General features: G+C 40.6%; 1 protein-coding gene across 6 annotated transcripts in view; it reads left to right on the top strand.

Annotated features, from left to right (window-relative positions):
* The window catches only part of LOC127039235 (zinc finger MYM-type protein 4), a 59,369-nt gene extending 44,629 nt beyond the window's left edge, over window positions 1-14,740 (top strand). For all 6 annotated transcript variants that reach the window (XM_050932582.1, XM_050932587.1, XM_050932585.1 and 3 more), the window contains 11 exons: window positions 734-852; window positions 1,734-1,905; window positions 2,306-2,359; window positions 2,452-2,631; window positions 3,248-3,342; window positions 3,957-4,128; window positions 5,946-6,097; window positions 6,535-6,646; window positions 7,998-8,246; window positions 10,281-10,410; window positions 12,093-14,740. In XM_050932582.1, the coding sequence (XP_050788539.1) occupies window positions 734-852; window positions 1,734-1,905; window positions 2,306-2,359; window positions 2,452-2,631; window positions 3,248-3,342; window positions 3,957-4,128; window positions 5,946-6,097; window positions 6,535-6,646; window positions 7,998-8,246; window positions 10,281-10,410; window positions 12,093-12,300 (1,643 nt within the window). In that variant the 3' untranslated portion in view covers window positions 12,301-14,740. The remainder of the gene's footprint in view (window positions 1-733; window positions 853-1,733; window positions 1,906-2,305; window positions 2,360-2,451; window positions 2,632-3,247; window positions 3,343-3,956; window positions 4,129-5,945; window positions 6,098-6,534; window positions 6,647-7,997; window positions 8,247-10,280; window positions 10,411-12,092) is intronic.
* The last annotated feature ends 6,572 nt before the right edge of the window (window positions 14,741-21,312 follow it).

Below are 21,312 nucleotides of genomic sequence, written 5' to 3'. Positions count from 1 at the left end.
TCACAATATTGTTTGCATCTGAATTGTATAGCTAACAGTTTCTAATAACAGCACTAAAGTTAAATGTCACTTCCAGGGAAGATGCAGGGGATTTTCTAGAGTAAGTCCATAAAAAGAGAAGAATGTCAAACTTAAATCCAGTGTGCGCAGATTAAATAGTTAGATATGGAATAATCCATTTGACATGTGTAGATGCAATTTTTAAATAAAATGCTGGCTTTTATTGATGCAGACACAGGAACAAGTTTGGCATCCTCTTTGAATAAATAGCCTAAACATTTTAAGGCTACATTCCAATTCAAGTGAAATCAATTGTAAAACTCCCATTAGACCCTTTGTGACCAGGATTTAGCCCTTGCCATACAAAGGGGGTGGGAACTAGTCCAGTGAAGAGTGGTCCAAGTCACAGCCCTTGACTTTCTATGATACATACATTTATCTGCCGTGACAGGAATCCTGTCCTGTTTCAGGTAAATCTGTCTTATCACCTGGTTTGTAATCCTCTGTTAAAAGCTCGGGGCAGGAAGTGTGCGCCCAGCTATGTAGACGTGTCCGTCACTGGGATGAATGCACAAGGTTGTGCATGGGAAGATACGAGCAGAAGTCACTGTTGATGGAATTACTAATAATAATTCTTCATGGACCATTCCGAGATATTACTGAGTTGTCAGATGCTCCCTTGCCTCTGGGCACCAAACCACTTTTTTTTTTTTTTTTTTTTTTAATATGACAGAGGAAGATGAAGCTCGACCCCAAATCCTTGTGGTGCCTGTTCCTGTACCAGTGTTTGTGCCAGTGCCCCTTCACCTCTTCACCCAGTATACGCCAGTTCCACTTGGAGTCCCAGTACCTGTAAGTTACCCTTCAGCTCATCTGACAACTCATGGTTATGTTCTGTGGCCTGCAGTTTAAAGATTGATCTCACTAGAACAGAAAACAGTGAGAGTTATATTTGTTCTTACTCTGTCTAAACACGTCCCAGTAGGCAGTATTCGAGGGAAAAGGTGGTTGCAAGAGCTGCAGTCATGTCACATTGTCTTAGAGGTCACTTAAAATTTAATACTCATCCTCAAAAAGCTCCTCTGCTGCTGTGCCCTAAATTGTAACCCAGAGGTTCCAACTTTATCATCAAAAGATTTGAATTAGAGAGATTTCCTAAAATCTTCAGTCTGAGTCTCTCTTATCTAAAACCAAATACCTGGTTATGTAGCATTTCTACTATTCTCCCAGGGAGCTTTCAGAACCTCTAACAATGAAAGTACTGTAAACATCCTTTTAGGAAAAGAGTTAGCGTAGGCTAATCCAATGTGACAATCTCGGGAGCAGATTCAGATCCTGGTCTGTAGATCCCAGAGTTTTCAGAGGCTGGAAGTGCCACAAAGGCAATATGTTCAGACATTGAGTTCTTCTGGCACTCAAACCTCTGGTTCCGTTTGGGATTTGGAGGGAATCCCATCCAGTCCTCTTCTGCTTGATTGATTTTGGTCATTATGCAGGGTCATAAAGCTGGGCAGCAGGGGAAAGGGCTGGTGGTAAAAGGAATCGTTCAGGTTATTGCAGAGATACTGCAAGTTGTCCAGTCTGTGGATAGTCTGTGTTGCCCCTTTAGTCTAAGTGCCAGGGGAAGAAAAATAGCTGGATCCTCTTTAATGTATTTGGTATGCAAAAAACTACTTCATGTGTGACAAAACAAGTCACTGCTCAGAAATCTAAACTTCCCTGTGTGTGTTTAGGTACCAGTTCCCATGCTTATCCCAACTACTCTGGACAATGCCGATAAGATCATAGAGACTATTCAGGACATCAAGGAGAAGATTCCCACAAATCCATTTGAGGCTGATCTCCTTCAAATGGCAGAAATGATTGCAGAAGATGAAGAGAAGGAAAAAACACACTCTCATGGAGGTATGTGATCATTTGAAAAAGGATACTAATGGAAGCATTCCTGGGGAAGATAGGTAAATGTCAACTTTGCCTGCATTGGACCAGATACCCCTGCATCATGCAGTGATAAGCCTTCCTTTTGCCCCATCAGCAAGCTGCTGTTTTATTTTCACAAGGGCAAATGCAGTGAAAATGGTCTTACTCCATAAGGGATTTTGGTTACCTGTCTCTTAAAGACAGGATGCCTTCTTGAATCCTTTAAACACAGTCCACTATTCTTAGCCCAAGATTGACTGGTTAGTCTCTTGACCTTTTGGATCAATTGTATGAGCTAAGAAATTCTGCATTTCAGCTGCTGTTTTAAATAAGTGAAATACTTCATGTCCGTACAAATTCTAGTTGTTATGGTTTTTTTCTTAAGGATCCCAAACATCTGAGCATGAGCTGTTCCTGGACCCTAAGATATTTGAGAAAGGTTGGTATTTCATTTGTAGAGAGGACTTTGGTCCTACTGTACTTCTCTTTTTCCTTTTGGTGCATTTTGTATATGGGTCCTCTTCATTACAGATCAAGGCAGCACTTACAGTGGAGATCTAGAATCAGAAGCAGTGTCAACTCCACACAGCTGGGAGGATGAGCTAAATCACTATGCCTTACGATCAAATGCCATGCAGGATCCAGACCCCGAGCTGAGGCAGTTCTCCAAAGGGGACGTGGAGCAGGACCTGGAGGCAGACTTTCCCTCAGGTTTGTGTAACGTAGAAAAACGCATTGTCACGTATTAAAAAATATATACATGATTTGCTAGGAACTATCCTTCCAGTATCTTTATTGCAAGAAGTTAATTTGCCCACAAAGGGCTTATGTTTGTACTCAGTACAAATGCATGTTAAAGCTGAAATACATCTTCTTCTCTAACAGAGATACTTGATCCCTATAAGATAGAGCACATGTTTTCTTACACTTTCAAAAACATAGTTTAGATGATTTGATAGAGAATAGTGGTTACTCTTCCTTGACTGCTTATGAATTTGTCACCTCTCTGTCCTGGTGGGAGTCTTTCATAAGTACAAAGGATATCGGTTTCTTATGTACAGAAGCACATCAGTGTGTTGGGGCTTTTCCCCCTACCCTGAGAATTCCATGTCCCTTACATGAGAGGCTTCCGTCTAGCTGACATCGACAGAGCTGCTTTTGCAACTTAATACCACTGCTTAATTATCCAGTGGTAATGCAACAGGAATATCCAGATGTGGCATCTCTAATCTTAAGATACTTAATAATGACTCAAACTCTCATTTCTCGTTGGCCCTGTTAAATCATATAATTAATTTAACTTGTGCTGATGTTGTTTTAACTTTAGACTCATTTGACCCGCTCAATAAAGGACTGGGTCTCCACTCACGTTCGCGAGCAAGGCGGAGACATAGAGATGGCTTCCCACAGCCGAAAAGACGGGTAAGGAAAGCATCCTTCCATCATATTAAAAACTCCATGCATCTAAGGTGCTAATCTTACGTACATATTTACTTCTCTTGAGTTTGAACAATCATCAGAATAAGGAAACAAAAATCAGGATTGGAAATATTTTATCTACATTTTATGTTTATTCTATAAAATTAGGCATTTTTTGCTAGGGGAATCAGTGTTCTTTTTATGGGGTAGCATTTAAAAGCAACTCTTTTGGATCCTGTATTTTTAGGTGTATAATAGTGCACAGAAAACTATCAAGTTTTACTTGTTCATGTATTTTAATCATGGGCTGTGGCATTATTGTCCAGTGATTAGGGCAGGGGACTAGATGCAAGGAGACCTGGGTTTTTTGTTTTGTCTCTGTCATTGACTTGCTGTGTGTGCAGAACCTCCCTGTGTCTTAGATGTCCCTTCTTTAAAATGAGGTTAATATTTCTCCACTCTTTGTGAAGTCCTCTGACACTGTGTTTTATCAGGAGCGTCAGGAATGCGAGCATTTACTAGCTGTTCAAAGTATAATGCACTTTTCCTGTGAGATCAGGTTAAAAGGAGGCCATAATTGGACACTGTATTATATGAGCTTTTTGGATTTCCTGCAGGGGAGGAAGAAGTCCATAGTTTCTGTGGAGCCTCGGAATCTTATGCAGGGTTCCTATCCAGGCTGCTCTGTTTCCGGGATGACTCTGAAGTACATGTATGGGGTAAATGCCTGGAGGAATTGGGTCCAATGGAAGAATGCACAGGAAGACCAAGGGGAACTAAAATTTGGAGGTAAACTTGTTTCTATTGAAGCAAAACCTGCTACTTGGAGGGCACCTGTTGTGATGTAGCTTTCAAGATGGAGTTTGAGGCATGCCATTCGTATTGAGGCCCATGTCCCTGTGAGTGGAGTAAGGATTTTAGGAAACTGGTCTCAAGTTTCATGGCTATTGATTTTTTTTTTTTTAAAGCATCTTGTCTGTCTGTTGCTTTTAATCTGTCACCTGTTGAAGCAGGACTCAGACTGAAATTTGGAAGCTGAACAGTATAAATATTACAATCATTCATGTCCCTATAAGTGTTCATTTTATGCACATTTGTACTTAATTTGAAGCACAAGTGTGTTTATAAAAGGTGCAGGGTTCTGACTGAGCTAACATAGGGGGTAGGACCCTGTACTGACCTTTGTGTTGTCCCCATCTGTTTCTCCAGAATTTAAGCATTCATATGCCAATTTTGTAACTCTTCACTGGTTTTATAGTGATGAAGTAGAGAATCGGACCCTTCATTTCTTGCCCTTACAGTTGCATAGAAAATCTTCTAGATGTGTCCCAATGCCATGCTACAGCCAGCCTGAAACTAACTCAGAAAAACATGAACCATTTCTTTCATACCGTTGGTATGTTGGCTCTGGAACCTAATAATGGTGGCTGAAATGTCAACCTTGTTAATGTTTTCACTGGTGATAATTTTTAGCAGAAGCATCCAGTAATTCTGGCAGAATCTGAGTCAAATGTTACTGCTTCCCTTTCCCTCTTCCCTAGTCTGACCTAGGAATACACCAAGAGTTTTATGGGCATGTTTTCAGAGGCCAGCTGAAAATTTGGCCCTTAATTTAGAAATAATAGTTGGGAGTTGTGGAGCAGTTTGGTTGCAGGGAATAGAAGAAACTCATAGATTTTAAAATACTTTTGGGGAAATAAACATTTTAAAATTTTTCTGAAACAGAATGTGAGGGGTTTATATAAGAAAGAGGAAAAAATCTTCTGATTAGGAAGAGAATGCTTCCCCTGTGCTCCTTTTGGAATTTTTTTGTTATATGAGAACAGCTGGTTGTAGGTCCCCACAGAAATGCAATCCATTAAGTTTTTTTGTCTATCCTATATTTTGTGGGTGAGGGAACTTCACTCATCTTCCTGCATACTCCCAGGAGCCGCCTCTATACCCAAACTTACCCCACAAAGACTTTCTGTCTAGTCTGCAGAAGCAACTTGCCTATGGGATGGAGGGAGCAAACCCAGTGCATTCACTCAGAGTTCTCTGACCATTTATTCTGGAACCAACTCTTATGTTTGCTCTTCTTCCCACTCTCCATATCCTGGTCCTTTAAACTTTTAATTCCTTCCTCTCTTTAAGTAAATGAGTCAAACATACTGCACCCAACTCATTTCCAGAGCTACTAGGAAATGCTCATGATCATTCTCAGACTCAAGATTCCCCTGAATCCAGCTATAGAAATGAAATTGATTTATGAAACCTACACTGCCAGCCTAAAGTATAAGTCACTATTCCTTGGGTTTGGTGATCACACTACTGTACAGTCTTTTAGTTTTAAGTACTCACTTCGTTATTGCTCAGTTAAAATGTATATTGGTTACATATGGTGGCAGTTAAGCTTGTTACTAAATATTCAGAAAACAATAACTGCTTCATAATTGTTAACTAACAAACAGGAAAGTGATGAACTGTTATTTTAGGCGTGAGACGAGTTGTGTGTCAGAGATGGATGTTGTAACAACTCTGCTCATGTGATGTACGGGACCAGGAAGTACAGGAGGACTGACCTGCAGAATGGAGTCTTATGTCTCCTGTGCTTCTATTCCCCACAGCTCGGCCTGTGAAACTCAAGGAGGATATTCTCTCATGCACTTTTGCTGAGCTGAGTTTTGGCTTGTGCCAGTTTATCCAAGAGGTGCGGAGACCAAACGGTGAAAAATATGATCCTGACAGCATCTTATACTTGTGCCTTGGAATTCAGCAGGTAACTCATTGAACTACTGTATTGCCAAGTGTGTAAATCAGAGGTTTTTTAATGTAGTGTCTGTAGTAATTGGTAGCTAAAATGATTACGCCGGCATCTATAGACAGAGCTATATTTGGGGATGTATTTTGTTGTGTTCGAGGATAGTGAATTTTCAGAACACTGCTCTAGATCTGTGCATTAATAATAATTCTGGCCTGCATCTCCCATTTAATAAGAGAGGCCACTGCCCCTGTGTTTATCAGACCTGGGATGCCAGTAAAATGCTTTGGAGCATAACACATTTCAAAATGCACATTCATTTTGAGCATAATTGTAGAAGGAAGGCAAAGAGAAATGCCATAGGAGAGAACCAAAATAAATCTGACACCCTGTAACCTGTCAGCACTCTTCTATGTAACTATGAATTGTATCTCTTCCTTTCTTTTCTCTTGTAGTACCTGTTTGAGAATGGTAGAATAGATAACATATTTACCGAGCCCTATTCCAGGTTTATGATTGAACTTACAAAACTATTGAAAATCTGGGAACCTACAATACTTCCAAATGGTAGGACAATTATTTTTCATATTGTGTTGTTTTTATGTGAAACTCATCTTTATAAAAGAATAGTTCTCAAGGGTGCTCCTTACAGTACATGTCATCTGAAGAGTGCTGTGGCCAAAGAACAGCAGCATTGAACTACTCCATTAAGTCTACCATGATTAGGAGCATGATCTGTTCTGTGAGGTGTTATCCTTCTTCCCCTCTCCACAACATGTAGTCATTTGTGAGAATCGGGAATCCTGGATTCCGTATTCAACTCTGCCACTTACCGACTATGGGACCTTTAGCAAGACACACTTAACCATCTCTCTGCCTCAAGTTATGCCTCTGTAAAATGGATATAATGCTTCCCTTAGCCATCTGTCATGAAGCTTCATGAATTAATGTTTGAAGTGCTCTCCATCTAGCATCTTTCACTGGAGGCTTTCAAAATATTGTTATAAATCCTCCCTCTGTTTCCTGCAGAGTTGGTTGTTTGGTATACTTGGGAAGGGCACTGAACGAGACAGAGGTAGTCATTTTATAAATACAACTGAAACAGCTGAACACTTCTTTTTTTTTTTTTAAACTTTTACTGTAATTTGGATAGAGGAGATTGGTTTCAGGATACCAAAGAATCTTTAGGGATTGTGGTGACTGCATACCTGGGTCCGTGACCATCTCTCTGTGTATTTCCTTGAATAAAAAACAAACAAAAAAAAACCCATGAATTTACACGGTGCTACATCCACCAAGGCCTCTTGTTGCCTAACACATCTGTGATTTATCTCCATAATTCCTTTTCTTTACCTGCTTTCAGGTTCACTATGTCACAGCAGTTTCTCCATGTGGAGGTATCACATAATTATCCGTGCTCTAACCCAAGAAGTGTAATGTCTGAGCACTTGATTGAGCTATGCAAAGTGAAACTGTGCTGAGGTCTTACTGAGATAAATAATGGCTGCTTGAAAAGTCTCACTGATCAATAGCTTGGTCTTTCTCATGCTTGATGGGTCATATTTATCCCTTGTGTAAGCATATGCAGTTCTGTTGATTTCAGTCGAGTTAAATCTACTTACTGCAGATCTGAGATTGACCTGATGTACAGTTCATTGACGCATCAGGTTCTGTAGAAGGATTTCATTTATATTATAATTTGTCTGGCAGGACCTGCCTTTTTAATGTAACCCCCGCCCCTAATCCAACCGGGGTTTATTGCTTTCCTTAAACCTATGAAAAATCCTCAGGGATCACACTGTGCGCTCAAGTCACTGCTGAAGCTGCTTACTCATACCTGAGGGCAGAGAGTTGCCCTTACGAGACGACTGTTTAATAAAAAGCTGATTTTTCCTTTTCCTTTACTCATTATCCTTAGGTTACATGTTCTCGAGAATTGAAGAGGAACATTTATGGGAATGTAAACAACTCGGTGCATATTCCCCTATAGTCTTGTTGAACACACTTCTGTTCTTCAATACCAAATACTTCCAACTAAAGAATGTCAGTGAGCATCTGAAGCTGTCCTTTGCCCACGTTATGAGACGCACCCGGACTCTGAAATACAACACCAAGATGACATACCTGCGTTTTTTCCCACCTTTTCAAAAACAAGAGGTAGAATCAGGTGTGTTGCTGCTTTCTAATTACTTAAGGTGGTTTTAATTTGGATTTACATAGTCCCAGGAGCATTGCCAATGCTTTATTTTAAAATGAGGAAACAATGTTGTGCGTTTTGCACATTTAGTAATATTTGGGTTCTGCTGATACTTTAACTTCCCTCCTCTCTTTCTTTTTGACTTCTAGCTGGGTTTAAAACCAAAATTCTGTATGAGCCCCAACAGCTGATAGAAACTTGTGGATGGGATGCCCAAAATATTTGAAAGATTCACACTAATCATTTTTAGAGCAGCCTAAGCACATCCAGCAATTCAAACCTAGAATAAGAATCATTCCCTTCCTGAAGAGCTGATCGCTTGAAGGACCAGGCTCCTTAAGATGCTCATTGAAGTCTGGGGCACTCGGCTTAGTTAGGATCTGCTTTGTAGTCTGCACACTCTGTCACACTGGAGCAGGCCCTAAGACAGACCAGCCACAAGACAACAGTTCAGATAAAGCCAAGCCAGCCAGAGCTGTTGACACACATGAAATTCAGGAGGAGGGAGTGGAAATTCCTTTTGCAGGCCCCAGATGTAGAGAGAGAATGCAGCTTTCCTTTGCTGCGGTAGTGGTTGAGCAGCTTATTGGTAAGCTGGGAAATGTTAAAGCGCAATCTGATTCTGTGAGGGGTGGCAATGAGCCCTGGGAGAGGAGTTGGTGGTAGTGACGTTTGTTTGTGAATTGAAAACTCCGTGGAAGTGTGCTGACTGCCACTGATCAGACAGTGTTCTTTGTAAGGACAGCAAGCAGGATCACCAAGCTACTGTCTACTTTAGTTAATTTGATAAGCTGTGAATTCTCTCTATTAAGGTAGATGCTATTGTTTGTGTGCTAGGTCGTCTTAACTTCTCCAGGAGGGGAGTAACACTTCTACTCTTCCCTCCTAGAGTTGAAGTCCTTGATAAGATTGATAACATGCACTACTGATTTTCTAAGTGAGTGATGATAAAGTCTCTCAATAGCAGAAACCACCTGACAAGCATTTATGCCATTTTATTATTCATACAATCTTTCACTGGGGAGGTACTTTGTAATATGTCTGGTCTGATTGTTCTATGGGCTCTGGAGGATACTGGGTCAATTTCTACATTGACGTACACCATGTGTAGCTCCATTGGTTCCAATAGTGTTACAAGTCCATGCAGAATTGGGCCACTATGACTTAGTGTAGACATAGCCTATGCTGGCAAAACTCATGTCACTCAGGGGTGTGAATATTCCACTCCCCTGAGCAACGTAAGTTGCACCAACATAGCACAATGCACACAAATGCTTATGTCGGTGGGACAGCTGCTCCCATCGGCATCTTCACCACAGCGGCACAGCTATATTGGTACAGCTGCACTGCCCTACGTACAGACATAGCCTTAGTTTTGGAACTTATCCAAAATTCATTCTGTGTCTTGGCAAAGGTCATTTGCATAAGCAAGATACACTGTGTGGTAGATCTTGATTTCATTTTTATACAACTACTATCAAAAGCAGTGGGGGTGTATGCTCTGAAGGTGCAGCAGAAGGAGATGGGTGGAGAAAAGCATAGTGGCAAGTAAGTGGATGTGCCTTGGAAAGGATGTGGAACAGACACACCAAGGATGACCATGCATTGGTACTATGGTGTTCTAGCATTTGAGCTGTGGATGAGGGTGAGGGTCTTATCAGTCACTGTAAACCAGCATTAACAAGGTGAAACTAAATTGTTTAAGCAATTAACATTTTCCTGATCCAGCATTTCAGTCTGCATAGAAACAGATCCTTTCTGTTACGTTGGGCTCCTTTTTAACTATCAGCAACACAAATGATGGCATTCATTTGATAGAGTTGTTTCCAGTGTTTGACTTGGCAGTGCCAGTTTGCATGAAAAGTGATCCTCTCAAACAGCACATCATTTATGTGCTGCGCAAAGCCCCATCAGGGTGCAGAACTTAAACCAAACAGCTTCAAGTTACTGTCAAAGAGGAGGATTGTTCTCCACTGAGCTCATGTGTCATTTTCCTGTATCCAGATAAGTTATCTGTAGGAAAAAGGAAACGGAGTGAGGACGAGGAGGTTCCAACAGCAGTGGAAATGGCTGAAAACACAGATAACCCTCTGAGATGTCCAGTCCGACTCTATGAGTTTTACTTGTCAAAATGGTGAGTGATTGGCACAGCCTAGTTTTGGATTATACTTGGACCAGATTGTGCCCTCCTGCAAGGAAACCTGTGGTGGGGTAGGGCAGCTCTGGAGAAAACTTCCCCAGGGGAGCTTCAGACGCCCCACAAGAAGGGGGTTCCCACACACATAGTTACCCTGCAAAGAAGCAAGGAAGTTATCTGTCCCCCAATCCCTGTTGAGCCCCTCAGGATCAGGGTCACCCAGCCCTTTGCCTCTGCACAGGCTCTGAGGCTCCCTACTCCTCAACAACATCACAGCTCAAATGGAGCCAGGCACCAGCAGATCCTCCGAGGTTCAACCAGAGATGGGGAAATGCTGTTACATGGTAATACAGCTGTGGTTTTATTAATTTTGCTAAGAGTTCCCTGGTATGGGTGGAGGAGAGGGGCAGAGGAAGATGCAAAAACCCCCACCACTTCTTTGCCTTCATGCTCACGGACCTGGACCCTGCAGAGTGATTGTAATCTGGCCCCTTGCTCCGAGAAGTAGAGCCAAGCTCTACAATGCAGTAATCCATTGTGCAAGATAAGCAACATCTTAGTAGCACTTTCCTCATAAAGCAGGGTGGAAGAGTGTGAATAGAGGTAACAACTAGAGATGCTGACATTTACTTGCTGAAAGATGAGATTAACTTTACTCCAGAAGTCACAAAGGAAGCTGCAGAACAAGGATGAACGTATAAATTATTCAGTCTCTCCCCCCCTCTCCACTTAAGATCACTGAGCAATGGAGTTCAATATTATTCTCTCTCAAAAGAACATATATGCCAGAGAGTGACATCATTAGTGCCCGTTAATAGCCTGTAAATCATTATCTGAAATGCACACAACCAAATTAAGGCAAAATAGCCCTGCTCAGGCACAGCCATGTCCAGGAACCCTCTCCACCCCCTTGTGTTCACTCACGTGCTGTCAGAAGGTGTCATTCTGAGCTGTCACATATTTGCAGCACCACCTCATATGACATCATAGTTCAGCCTCTGCAGTAGTGTAAGTGGCAGTGAAAAGCCTCTTTCACTTTCTGGATTTTAATGTGACAATTATAAAGCCCAGTGGGGAGCGGAGGGCTTTACACTTCTTGCTAAGCAACACTGCAGGCACTCTCTCAGATTCTTTCAAGTGGATGGGTTCACCATTCTGCATCACTAACAGGCAGGCGAGGCTCTGCTTTTGTAGTTCACTGGCTCTTGTACCCTCAGTATCCCAAAGAATGTTTAAAAGTTATCAAGCGTCCCAGGAAATACAGTAATGCATTAGTCTGCATATATTTAGCCGGAGCTCCCATGTTGCCTAGAACACTAGAACCAGTTTTGTTCTGAGATTGAACGTTAACTGTGTTAAGAGGGTGATGCCATGTAGTGGGATGAAACTGCAATTGAAGAACCACCTCTATAAGGAGATGCAGCTATTCTGCTTGGTTCTGTAAATAGCTAATGCCCTTTGAGCTGGAAACGAATTGGCAGCTCACTGCTGTGAAGGGCAGACATTGAAGCGCTAGAATGGAGATCCAAATTTTGCTTTTTAAAATATAGTTATTGAGTCTCAAGGTGATGTCAGATAGTAGATCTCAGCTACTTTCCTTTCATCTCTTTAACTGTGTTGCAAACAGGACTGCTAATGCTGCCTTCTGATACATAGTCTTCCTTTCTTTACACTAACAGTTCTGAAAGCGTGAAGCAGAGAAGTGATGTGTTTTACCTTCAACCTGAGCGTTCTTGTGTACCTAATAGCCCTATGTGGTACTCCACGTTGCCAATAGACCCCGGGACCTTGGACATCATGTTAACACGTATTCTTATGGTGAGGGAGGTACATGAAGAACTTGCCAAAGTCAGATCAGAGGACTCTGATATTGAATTGTCAGACTAACTGAAGTGGGATATTTTTTCCTTTCAATACACATTGCAAGTACCAAACTGTGAACACATCCAGCCTTCAGAAAATGTTGTGTATCAAATAAGCCAAGTTAACGTCACTACACAGGCATATTTTGAACCACAATGGATGTGCAAACTGGAATCAGAAGGAAGCAAACTACTTTAAGCTGCAAGAAACGCCAGTGTCCAGTGCAGTGATAAATCCTCTAAACAAACTCAAGATGAATTAACCTGTTCAAGTGGTGCATAAATCCTTCATTTGTTTGGGATTAAAACAAAATTATGAAATATTTTTAAGCAAAACTGTTGTATAAATTCTACCATAGTAACCATGGGCATAGAGAACTAGACTGTGGCTCACATGACTTTGCAGCCCGATGGCTGGCAGCCATTGCTGCCAAAGAGCCTGTGGAGATCCTAGAGATCTCCATGTGGACGGAGACACAGTGCAGTGAGGTCTAGACAAATAGACACCTTCCGTTATGTATACACACACTTTTTTAGTTTTGTTTTATTTTTTACTGGGATCAAAGATTAAGAAAGATATTAAGCGAGAAGTCAGTTATATCTGCCAGATTACTACCCTAGTGGATGACTACCTGGACTGCGTTCAAACAGTCACATGACCCCAGAGTCTAGCTCTTAGTCCATTCTAATAATGAGGACTCTGTTGGATCTCTGATGTGGGGGAGATGCTGTAAGTCAAGCATCAGAGCAATCACATTATGGGACAGAAAACTCTGGAATACATATAGGAGAGCAAGGGTCTAGGGCTGTGTGCAGAAAACCCCCTGAATAGCCTCTGCAGTCTGTTGATGTAATCTAGCAAATGCTGTGATGCGCAAAAATAGTCGTTTTGGAGGGATTTGTTTTGGTTTGGGCATAAGGCAGCTTTCCTTCCCTTTTCCCCCCGTTCCCACCTAATTCTTGGTTTTTATACAGTGCAAGTCTGGAGGGCCTTGTCATTTCAAAGTGAAGATACTCTTTCCACCCTTTCAACGTGTGCAGTATTACTTCTGACAACAGAACTGTGGTAGAAAAGTACCTTGTGTGGTTTTTTACCCCACCCCATCCAAAGAAATTTAGTGATAGTGTTGGAAATTGAAATTTTTTTTCAATGGCTTGGCTGTTACTGTATCTTTTAAAAGGGGAATCTCCCGTACTGTATCCAGAGGACAGGACACTGTTTAGATAACATCTGTCTCTTCATTTTCTCAAGCTTACGATGCTCGTTTCTAAGGACGACAGGTCATAAATACATTGGAAATACAAGACTATTTTTAAAGAGAATTGTCCTTTTTTTTTTAATCAGTAGTTGCAGCCAGTTGCCCAACTTCTGTAGCAGGGGTTTTGATATCTGACCCTCTCACTGCAGTTTCAGGAGTTGAAAACCAACAGCCTTGAATTAAATTTGTTTTTTAAATTTTCTTTATTTTTAGCAGTAACAAAGGTAATTTAAACAATAAAATTGGAAAGTAGTCTATTGACGTTGTGTACTCAGTAGTCCTGTCCCTGCCTGTAACAGATTTCACGGATGTATTTTTTAATACAGAAAACTGTGTGAAAAGTAAACCTGCCCCTGATTCTGTATGATCTAAGTCCATCTGTGTCTGTTTATTTCACATCTTGTCCTAAAGCTGTGTTGGGAAAATATCCTGGCCATTATTACCCTACCAGCAAACTACCCAGAGACTTGGAGGCTTAATGATCTCAATTACATTAATTTTACAGTGTATAAATACTAACCTTCTCCCTATAGTAATATTAAAAGTAGTTAGATAGCAAACACACAGTTTGTGTTTGGACAGCTGATGTGTTTCAGGAAGAAAAAATATGCCTATGCCTTTAACTGACAACAGCAGATACCGTATAGTTGGGGGAAAAAAACCCCACAACCCTATTGCCCCTAAAAAACACAACAAGTAGTGTCTCAGTTGCATGCAGGTCTACCCAGAACCTCACAACACAGGAAATATCCATGAATTATTGTAATTCTTGGACATTCCTCAGGAGTGCAGCTATCATGTCTTTGTCAGGTTTTTGTTTTTTCCCCTTTCTATTAGCGAGTTGTGTGAAATTTTATCAGTTAAGGGAAACAGTCAAGACATCCTGTTAGGTTTGTTTTTAAACAAAAATTTCTGGTTTTCCCTGGATAGAAGTTACAGAAATATTCCCGTAGAATAAAATAGTATATTTGTATATGATGGGTGACTTACTCATTTTTCTTTCTCTCTGGAGAACCTCACTCTTTGTTGTCTATGGAACTACAGAATGTCAGTTTGTTCCAGGTTCTTGTAATGAAAAATAATTACCCCATATATCCTCTTAGCAAACGAATCTATACTACTTTAGCCTGACTGATTGAAAGCGACGTTGGTGAATGTTGTATTTGTCTTTATTTAATTTTTTTATATGATAAACAGTTAATTGCAGTTTTGGTTCTTTTTGTCGTATTAACAGGACAGTAGTTCATTTTTTTCCAGTGTAACAACTTCTGCTTTATGGTTCTTTGTAAGAGACAATATGCATTTCCTTGATATTCCAGTGCTGCCTCAGCCTCTCAGATCTGTGGTCGTTTTGACTGGCCTCAACACTGAGGCAAGATCTGTTGCCTCGAAGATTTCAATATACATTAATTGCATACACAGTTTCAAAGTTACTGGGTATCCTAAAACACTTACTTCATTTTTATTATAAATAGTTCTATCTGTATTGTTTGCTGCCCAGGCAATACTGTTCGTAACTTGAAATGTTCTATTTAAGGAGAAAACAAATCACTTTTTTAGTCTGCACGGGGCAAAGAAATGACAGGGGCGAGTGCAAGCAGGACAAACAGAAGGTGCTACTTCCTGCCAATAGGATTTCTTTGCTTATTTTTAGGCCTTCTAATCCAATGACACTTTCGATTTTCAAGTGTTTCTTTTCTGGGCACAGATAGGCCAGCAAAGCTGTTAAGATTGTTTAGCTTGAGGGCCCGGAAACCAGGCTGCCCGGTTATATATTACAGGGTATATTGCATGGTGAATTACAGCTAGAGCCAGTAATTTTGAGACTCGATTTTGCAAAGATTTTAAAAATGCCTTTTTGGGGCGTGGTTTTCCTCTGCACAATTCTGACATTTTCTAGTGGGATGGATCCTGAAATATTCTGAGCATACTGTATGTGCTGATCTCCATCAACTTCCATTGACTTCAGAATCAGGCACAAAGGAAAGATGCATGTTGTATTAATTATTCCATTGACTTCATTAGGCACTAATCAACAAGAAAAAAATCTGCATTCATCTGGCAACAGTCTCCAGTTTGGTAATGTCTCCTCACAAGCTTAAAATAAAATGGCAGCAGTGGTATCAATTTCTTATTTCATAAGGGGTACGGTAGTATAATGGCCAAGCAGTACTGAGGAGGCTTTAGAAGCAGGGTTATGAACTGTTGCCTTACAAAACAGCTACTGTGTATAAAACCTTATGTACTGTGCTCTTTTCATTCCCCGTCTCCATGCTCTATGTATAAAATGAAGGCATTTGGCATCTGGCTGGCCTTGCCAAAGGATGGTTGCATTCTCTGTGTATACATAGAGCCTTATAGGTTACCCTGTTTAATGTTCTTGATCAATCCAGTGGATTCAGAATCTGGATTTGCTCTGCTCAGCTGCTGCTCTACAGTACGTTCCAAGTAGAAGGGAACATCTTTGCAGACCTGAAAGAAGGAGCTAGTTTTGAGCAGCCAACTTAGCAGACAAGTTGCAGAAAACTGATGGAATCTACCTATGTTCACTGTATATACTAGGCATATTTATACCTCAACCACTACAGCAGCAGTGCAGTGTAGACACTACCTACCCTCATGGGAGGGGTTCTCCCTTCATAGGTAGAGTCAACAGAAGAGTTCTGCCATTAGCCTAGTGCTGTTTATACCTTGGGGGTTAAGATGGCATAGTTACATTGCTCAGGGGTGTGGATTTTGAGAGCCATAGTTATGCCAGTGTAAATTCCCAGCATAGACCAGCCCACTGTAAATCCTTTTTGGGAGTCCCAAAACTTTTTAATTCCCAGGACGAATCCTTACAAACAGTTGAAGCCTATTTGAATCCTTCTCTAGTTGTAAATTGCATCGTGTGTCCAAAGAGCAACATGAATCAGGCTTTTCTCAGTTCTCAAGAGAAATTGTGCAGCCAATGTCAAGGCATGGCAATTTCATACTGGATTATGGATTACTGGGTGAGAAGTGGCAGACCAGCTGCTGGTTTCTTATTGGATGTACTGTGGGAATTTACACTGGCATAGCTCCATCTTTCTCAGGGTTCTGAAAAATCCACACCCCTGAGATTGTTAAACTGACCTAGCTAGCGCTAGATTGGCAGAAGAATTCTTCTGTCAACCAAGCTACTGCCTTTCAGAGAGGGATGACCTATGTCTCCACTGAAGCATTGTGGCTGTTTAACTGTAGGCATACTCAAAGACAAGCAGTCTATTGCCATTTTATGTCTCTGCTCATAGATTCATTGAAAGAGCAGGACAAGATTTTACATAATAATTTTAATCCCTCATTTTATTATGGTTAGTAGCTTGAGAACCATCTGTAGCTCAGTAAAGCCAAGGAAAGCTTGTTCAGGAGTTAGCCCTACCAATGCATGTACCAGAAATATGAATACTTTTTGCTCAGGGAAAAGTGACCTGGAAAACAGAGGGTACACACTTTGTGCACAATAGGGTTGTATTATGACTGTTTTGATTAGTTTGCTTTTACAGCTGGGATTTCCAGCTGTAAATCTCAAAGATGAGAGTTTAAAAGGGAACATTATGATCATCTAGTCTGACCACCTGCTTTAACACAGCCCACAGAATTTCACCCAGCAATTCCCCCCCAAGCCCACCGTGTCTGGTTGAGCAGGTGTAAAATCTTCTGTGTTATTTTCAACAAAGTCTCTCGATACTTTTTTGTGTGTGTGTGGGGGGGGGGGCTTTGTTTTGCCTTAGAAGGAAGTTATTTTGCACTTGCCAAGGGGTAATGGAATATTTAAATAAAAGTAGAGAATCTGCAGCTGCTGTACTGTATTCCCACGAGCTCTGCGTTGCAAATCCCTTATTATGTTTGGTTTTGGGGTCAGTTTATGCAGACAAGTGATTTTTGTATAGCAGGTGAATAATGTTAGATAGGCTTAAGGTGTATGCGTTCCATCATTCCACATGCAGTGTTTCTTATTCAAAGAAGATCCAACCTAATCAACAACATGATGTGCACATGCACTTCGAGGAGAGATGGGACAAGTCTATGGTAGCCCTAATTTACAAATTCATAGGTCTAGAATTCCAAGCTCAGTCTAACAAGATTTTTTGCTATTTAGATTTGAGGAAGAGAGTTATGATGGTGTTCTGGCCAACAATTTTTTTTTAAAAGTTATAAAAGAGTCCATATCTATTGAAATCAATGGAACTACACTTCTTAATACCAACTCTAGATCTGGCCCAATATGTTGAAAAATTCTAGAATGGTTTTAAACATTTTAACAGTTTCATAAAATCCAGACCCCTTGGATTCTCCGATGCCTAGTTCTTAAACACTGATAAGATGGTAACATTCAGCTAAGGCTTTTTCGGTGCTAATTGCTGGAGGTTTATGTTTAACAACTGGAATTTCCCAACCTCACTCTTGACTGGGGGGTGAACAATACAATGCAAAGGGCAGCTCTTGAAAAGTGGTCAAGTTTTAAAACACTGAAAATCAGATCATCATAAAGGTACAGTCCATTTCACTGACCAAAATCCAGCCTGCATTCTTGGTGTCTAGACTACGTGTGTACAGCAGCTGGATTGGGTATGGATTAGATGGCTCTCATAGCTTATCCACAAATGAACAGACTATCTTGGGTGGAACTGCTTCACGTTTTAGTAGTTCCTACATGTGTTTATAACGCTAACAACCAGAATACACCAAAGGGCACAGTCTGGATCTGTTGGGCAGCTAGTGACTTTAACAGAATTCTCTAGGTTTGACAAAAGGACAGAGACAGGACTCCTGCAGTCCATTCCCAGCTCTGCAATTGACTCATTATGTAGCCCTAGACCTGGCTACATTATAAAAACCGCTCCTGTCATGTAGATGAAAGCCTTATTTGAGTCACTTGCCCCTCTGTACCTGTTTCCCCATCTGTAAATTAGATATAATTTCCTACCTCATGAGTGTTACAAGACTAAACTCTGTAAAGTGCTTTGCAGGCCTCTGATGAAAGGTGCTATGCAACTGCAAAGCATTACGTTAAAAGGCCTAAATGAGTAGGTAGTGAATAAAATATCTCTTATAAAAATCAGCTTTTTAAAAAAATGTTGATTGGTGTAGATAAATGTGTGGCACCTAAAAGACAGGTGATTCACTCGCCAGATGGGCTGGCTGGGTAAGGATGTTTTTTTTAATCCGCAATATCTGTATTCTGGAAAAATGACTAAACATTTTTCAACCTGGCTGAAAGGTTAAATCCTTGTTACACATATAATGGCAGGATCCCAGTTTTGTCTTGTAACCTGTTTTTATTTTAAAAAATCCAAAATTTAAGCTCTTCAGGGCAGGGACCATGTTTTCGTATGTGTATTGTACAGGACCTAACGCAGCAGGACTCGATTCTGTTTGATGTCCGATTGCTACCATAATTATACTGAGAAACTTCAAAAATTGTGGCACGCACCAGCAAAACTTGAGGGGAAAAAAATCACTTTGTTCCCCCTATTCTTCTATAACTACATACAGCTAAGCCCAAGTCCTGATTTTCCTTTTCCATTTCCCTGCTTTACAAAAGAATTTTCATATACATCCTATTATAACAACTAACTTCTGTTCCTGAAGGCTTTGGGGACCTTTACACTACTTATGTGGGCAGATTTACAAAAGAACAAGGCCACCTGCCATTGTAATAAGCCATCAATCACTTTGCTTGATGGTAACTGTAAAAATAAAGTTACTGATGACATACGTGCAACAGCTGCGTGTGAGCACAATTGGCATTATTGGTCTGCTGCTATGAATGATGTAATAATCCTTAACGGCCAGCTAGATTCCTTGGTACAGGACAACTGAATTTAGCTGTTGACCCTGAAAATCCACAATTACAGTTTATCTTATCAGCTTGATAACACAGCTGTCATGAAGCTGGGGATGGATGACAGGGGAGGTATCACTTGATAATTGCCTGCTCTGTTCATTCCCTCTGGGGCACCTGGCATTGGCCACTGTCAGTTGACAGGATACTGGGCTGCATGGACCTTTGTTCTGACCCAGTCTGGCCATTCTTACATTCTGATATTAACATCACTTTAGCTGGAAAAAAAAAAATCAATCCAAAATGTGGTTTCTGCCCTCTAATGTGTGCAGTGAAATTCTCCTGTTTTTCTGATTAGATTCCAATTTCTCCTTTGTATTTGGATACACTGGGGGTGAGAGGTGAGTGGGAATGTTTTTAAGGCCCTGATTCTGCAAAAACTTGCATGTACTTAACCTGAGAGACGTGAATAGTCCCACTGACTTCTGTGGGTGCACTCACACGAGTATGCATAAGCATGTCTATAAGTGGTTGCAGGATTGGGACCTACATGGTATGTTTGCAGCCTACTAGCAACCCTTCCTGGTTCACAGAAGGCATCTTAAAGTCAAAGGACTGTTCAATTTAAACTTGCTGAACATGACTAAGTGCCGCAATAGGTTTGAGAAATGATACACCACTGGTCACGTTTCTGTTTATAGATAAATTTATAACAGTGCAGTTAACATTTGCCACCCCAAATAACTGTCCTGATAAAGTATGTGTAGTATTTATATACACGCATCCTTGTTTTAGCACTAAATATTGCACTAATACTGTTTAGTGGCAAACTACTGAACCACAGGATTTCTCTCTACGTAGACCAAAGAAAGAGTGACCAGATATTTTAGACCCTCTTCCAAAGCTGTAACCTGGGGTTCTTATGAAGCCAAATCTATCAAGACAAGTTATGGAAACTCTGCATGATTTTTTTGGTATCTTTGTTGTGTCATTGTAAGGGAGCCAGACATGAGCATTAACAACTGGTGTTCACCTAAGGAGACAGAAAAAGTTAAACTAAGACTTCTGTTAAAAATAATGGCAGGTGGTTTGAAAAGATAGTAGTGAAACTATGGGACTGGCAGCTCGACGATCAGTACTGTTGCTTAAGGCATTTAGTCTAGATAGTTTATCGTAGAAGATTAGTAACTGGAATACAAATGTTCACAGTAGAAAGCCTTGTACACTAATGTATTATAAGTGTTTAACACTGGATAAGGCTCTTTTTCTACATGCTTCAAAATACAAACAATTTGGAGTTTTTTGTGTTTTTTAAAGAGGAATCCCGTGCTTGCTACACCTAGACATTAGGGAGGGCATCAGTCTTGGTGTGAAGGCCCAGAAACACATTCCTGACCTCAGAGGCAGAACTACCCTGAACTCTATTTCAAAGGGAACGCAAGTGACGTTTTTCTGCCCCGGGGAAAAGTTTCACATTAATATAAAATGTATTTAAGATACTTTAGCAAATCCGTTCTATGTAGTACATTTTTATCATTGCTCTTGCAATGATATTTTTCTTTTCCTCAGGATTTTGGCTCAAATCCCAGAGATACTCATGGATTTCACTTTAAACTTGTGAATAAAACCCTGGACATGAATGAGATTATTCATATGCACATGCTCAACTTCCAGCACAAGTGTTTACAGGATCAGAGCCTTAAGTATATACAAATATGATGTAGGCATTAGTCTACTTTCTTTATAACAAAGCGGTTAGGCAATTAAACGATAAATCCATTCAACTTCTTGGGCTGGTCCATATTATTGCAGTAAATTTTTTTTTTTTTTTTTTAAATAACCAACAGTTGTATGTCTGGTCTTTGCTCTCCATGTGTGTAGTGGCTGTTTTGAGGAATTGCAGTGGGGTGGGGAGGTTATGGGGAAAGTAGCAGGTTTAAGTACATGTGTATATTAAGCACCTACTGCATTT

This window comes from Gopherus flavomarginatus, chromosome 22, assembly GCF_025201925.1.
Source record: "Gopherus flavomarginatus isolate rGopFla2 chromosome 22, rGopFla2.mat.asm, whole genome shotgun sequence".
Taxonomy (NCBI): Eukaryota; Metazoa; Chordata; order Testudines; family Testudinidae; genus Gopherus; species Gopherus flavomarginatus.
This window is presented reverse-complemented; position numbering and strand designations above follow the sequence as displayed.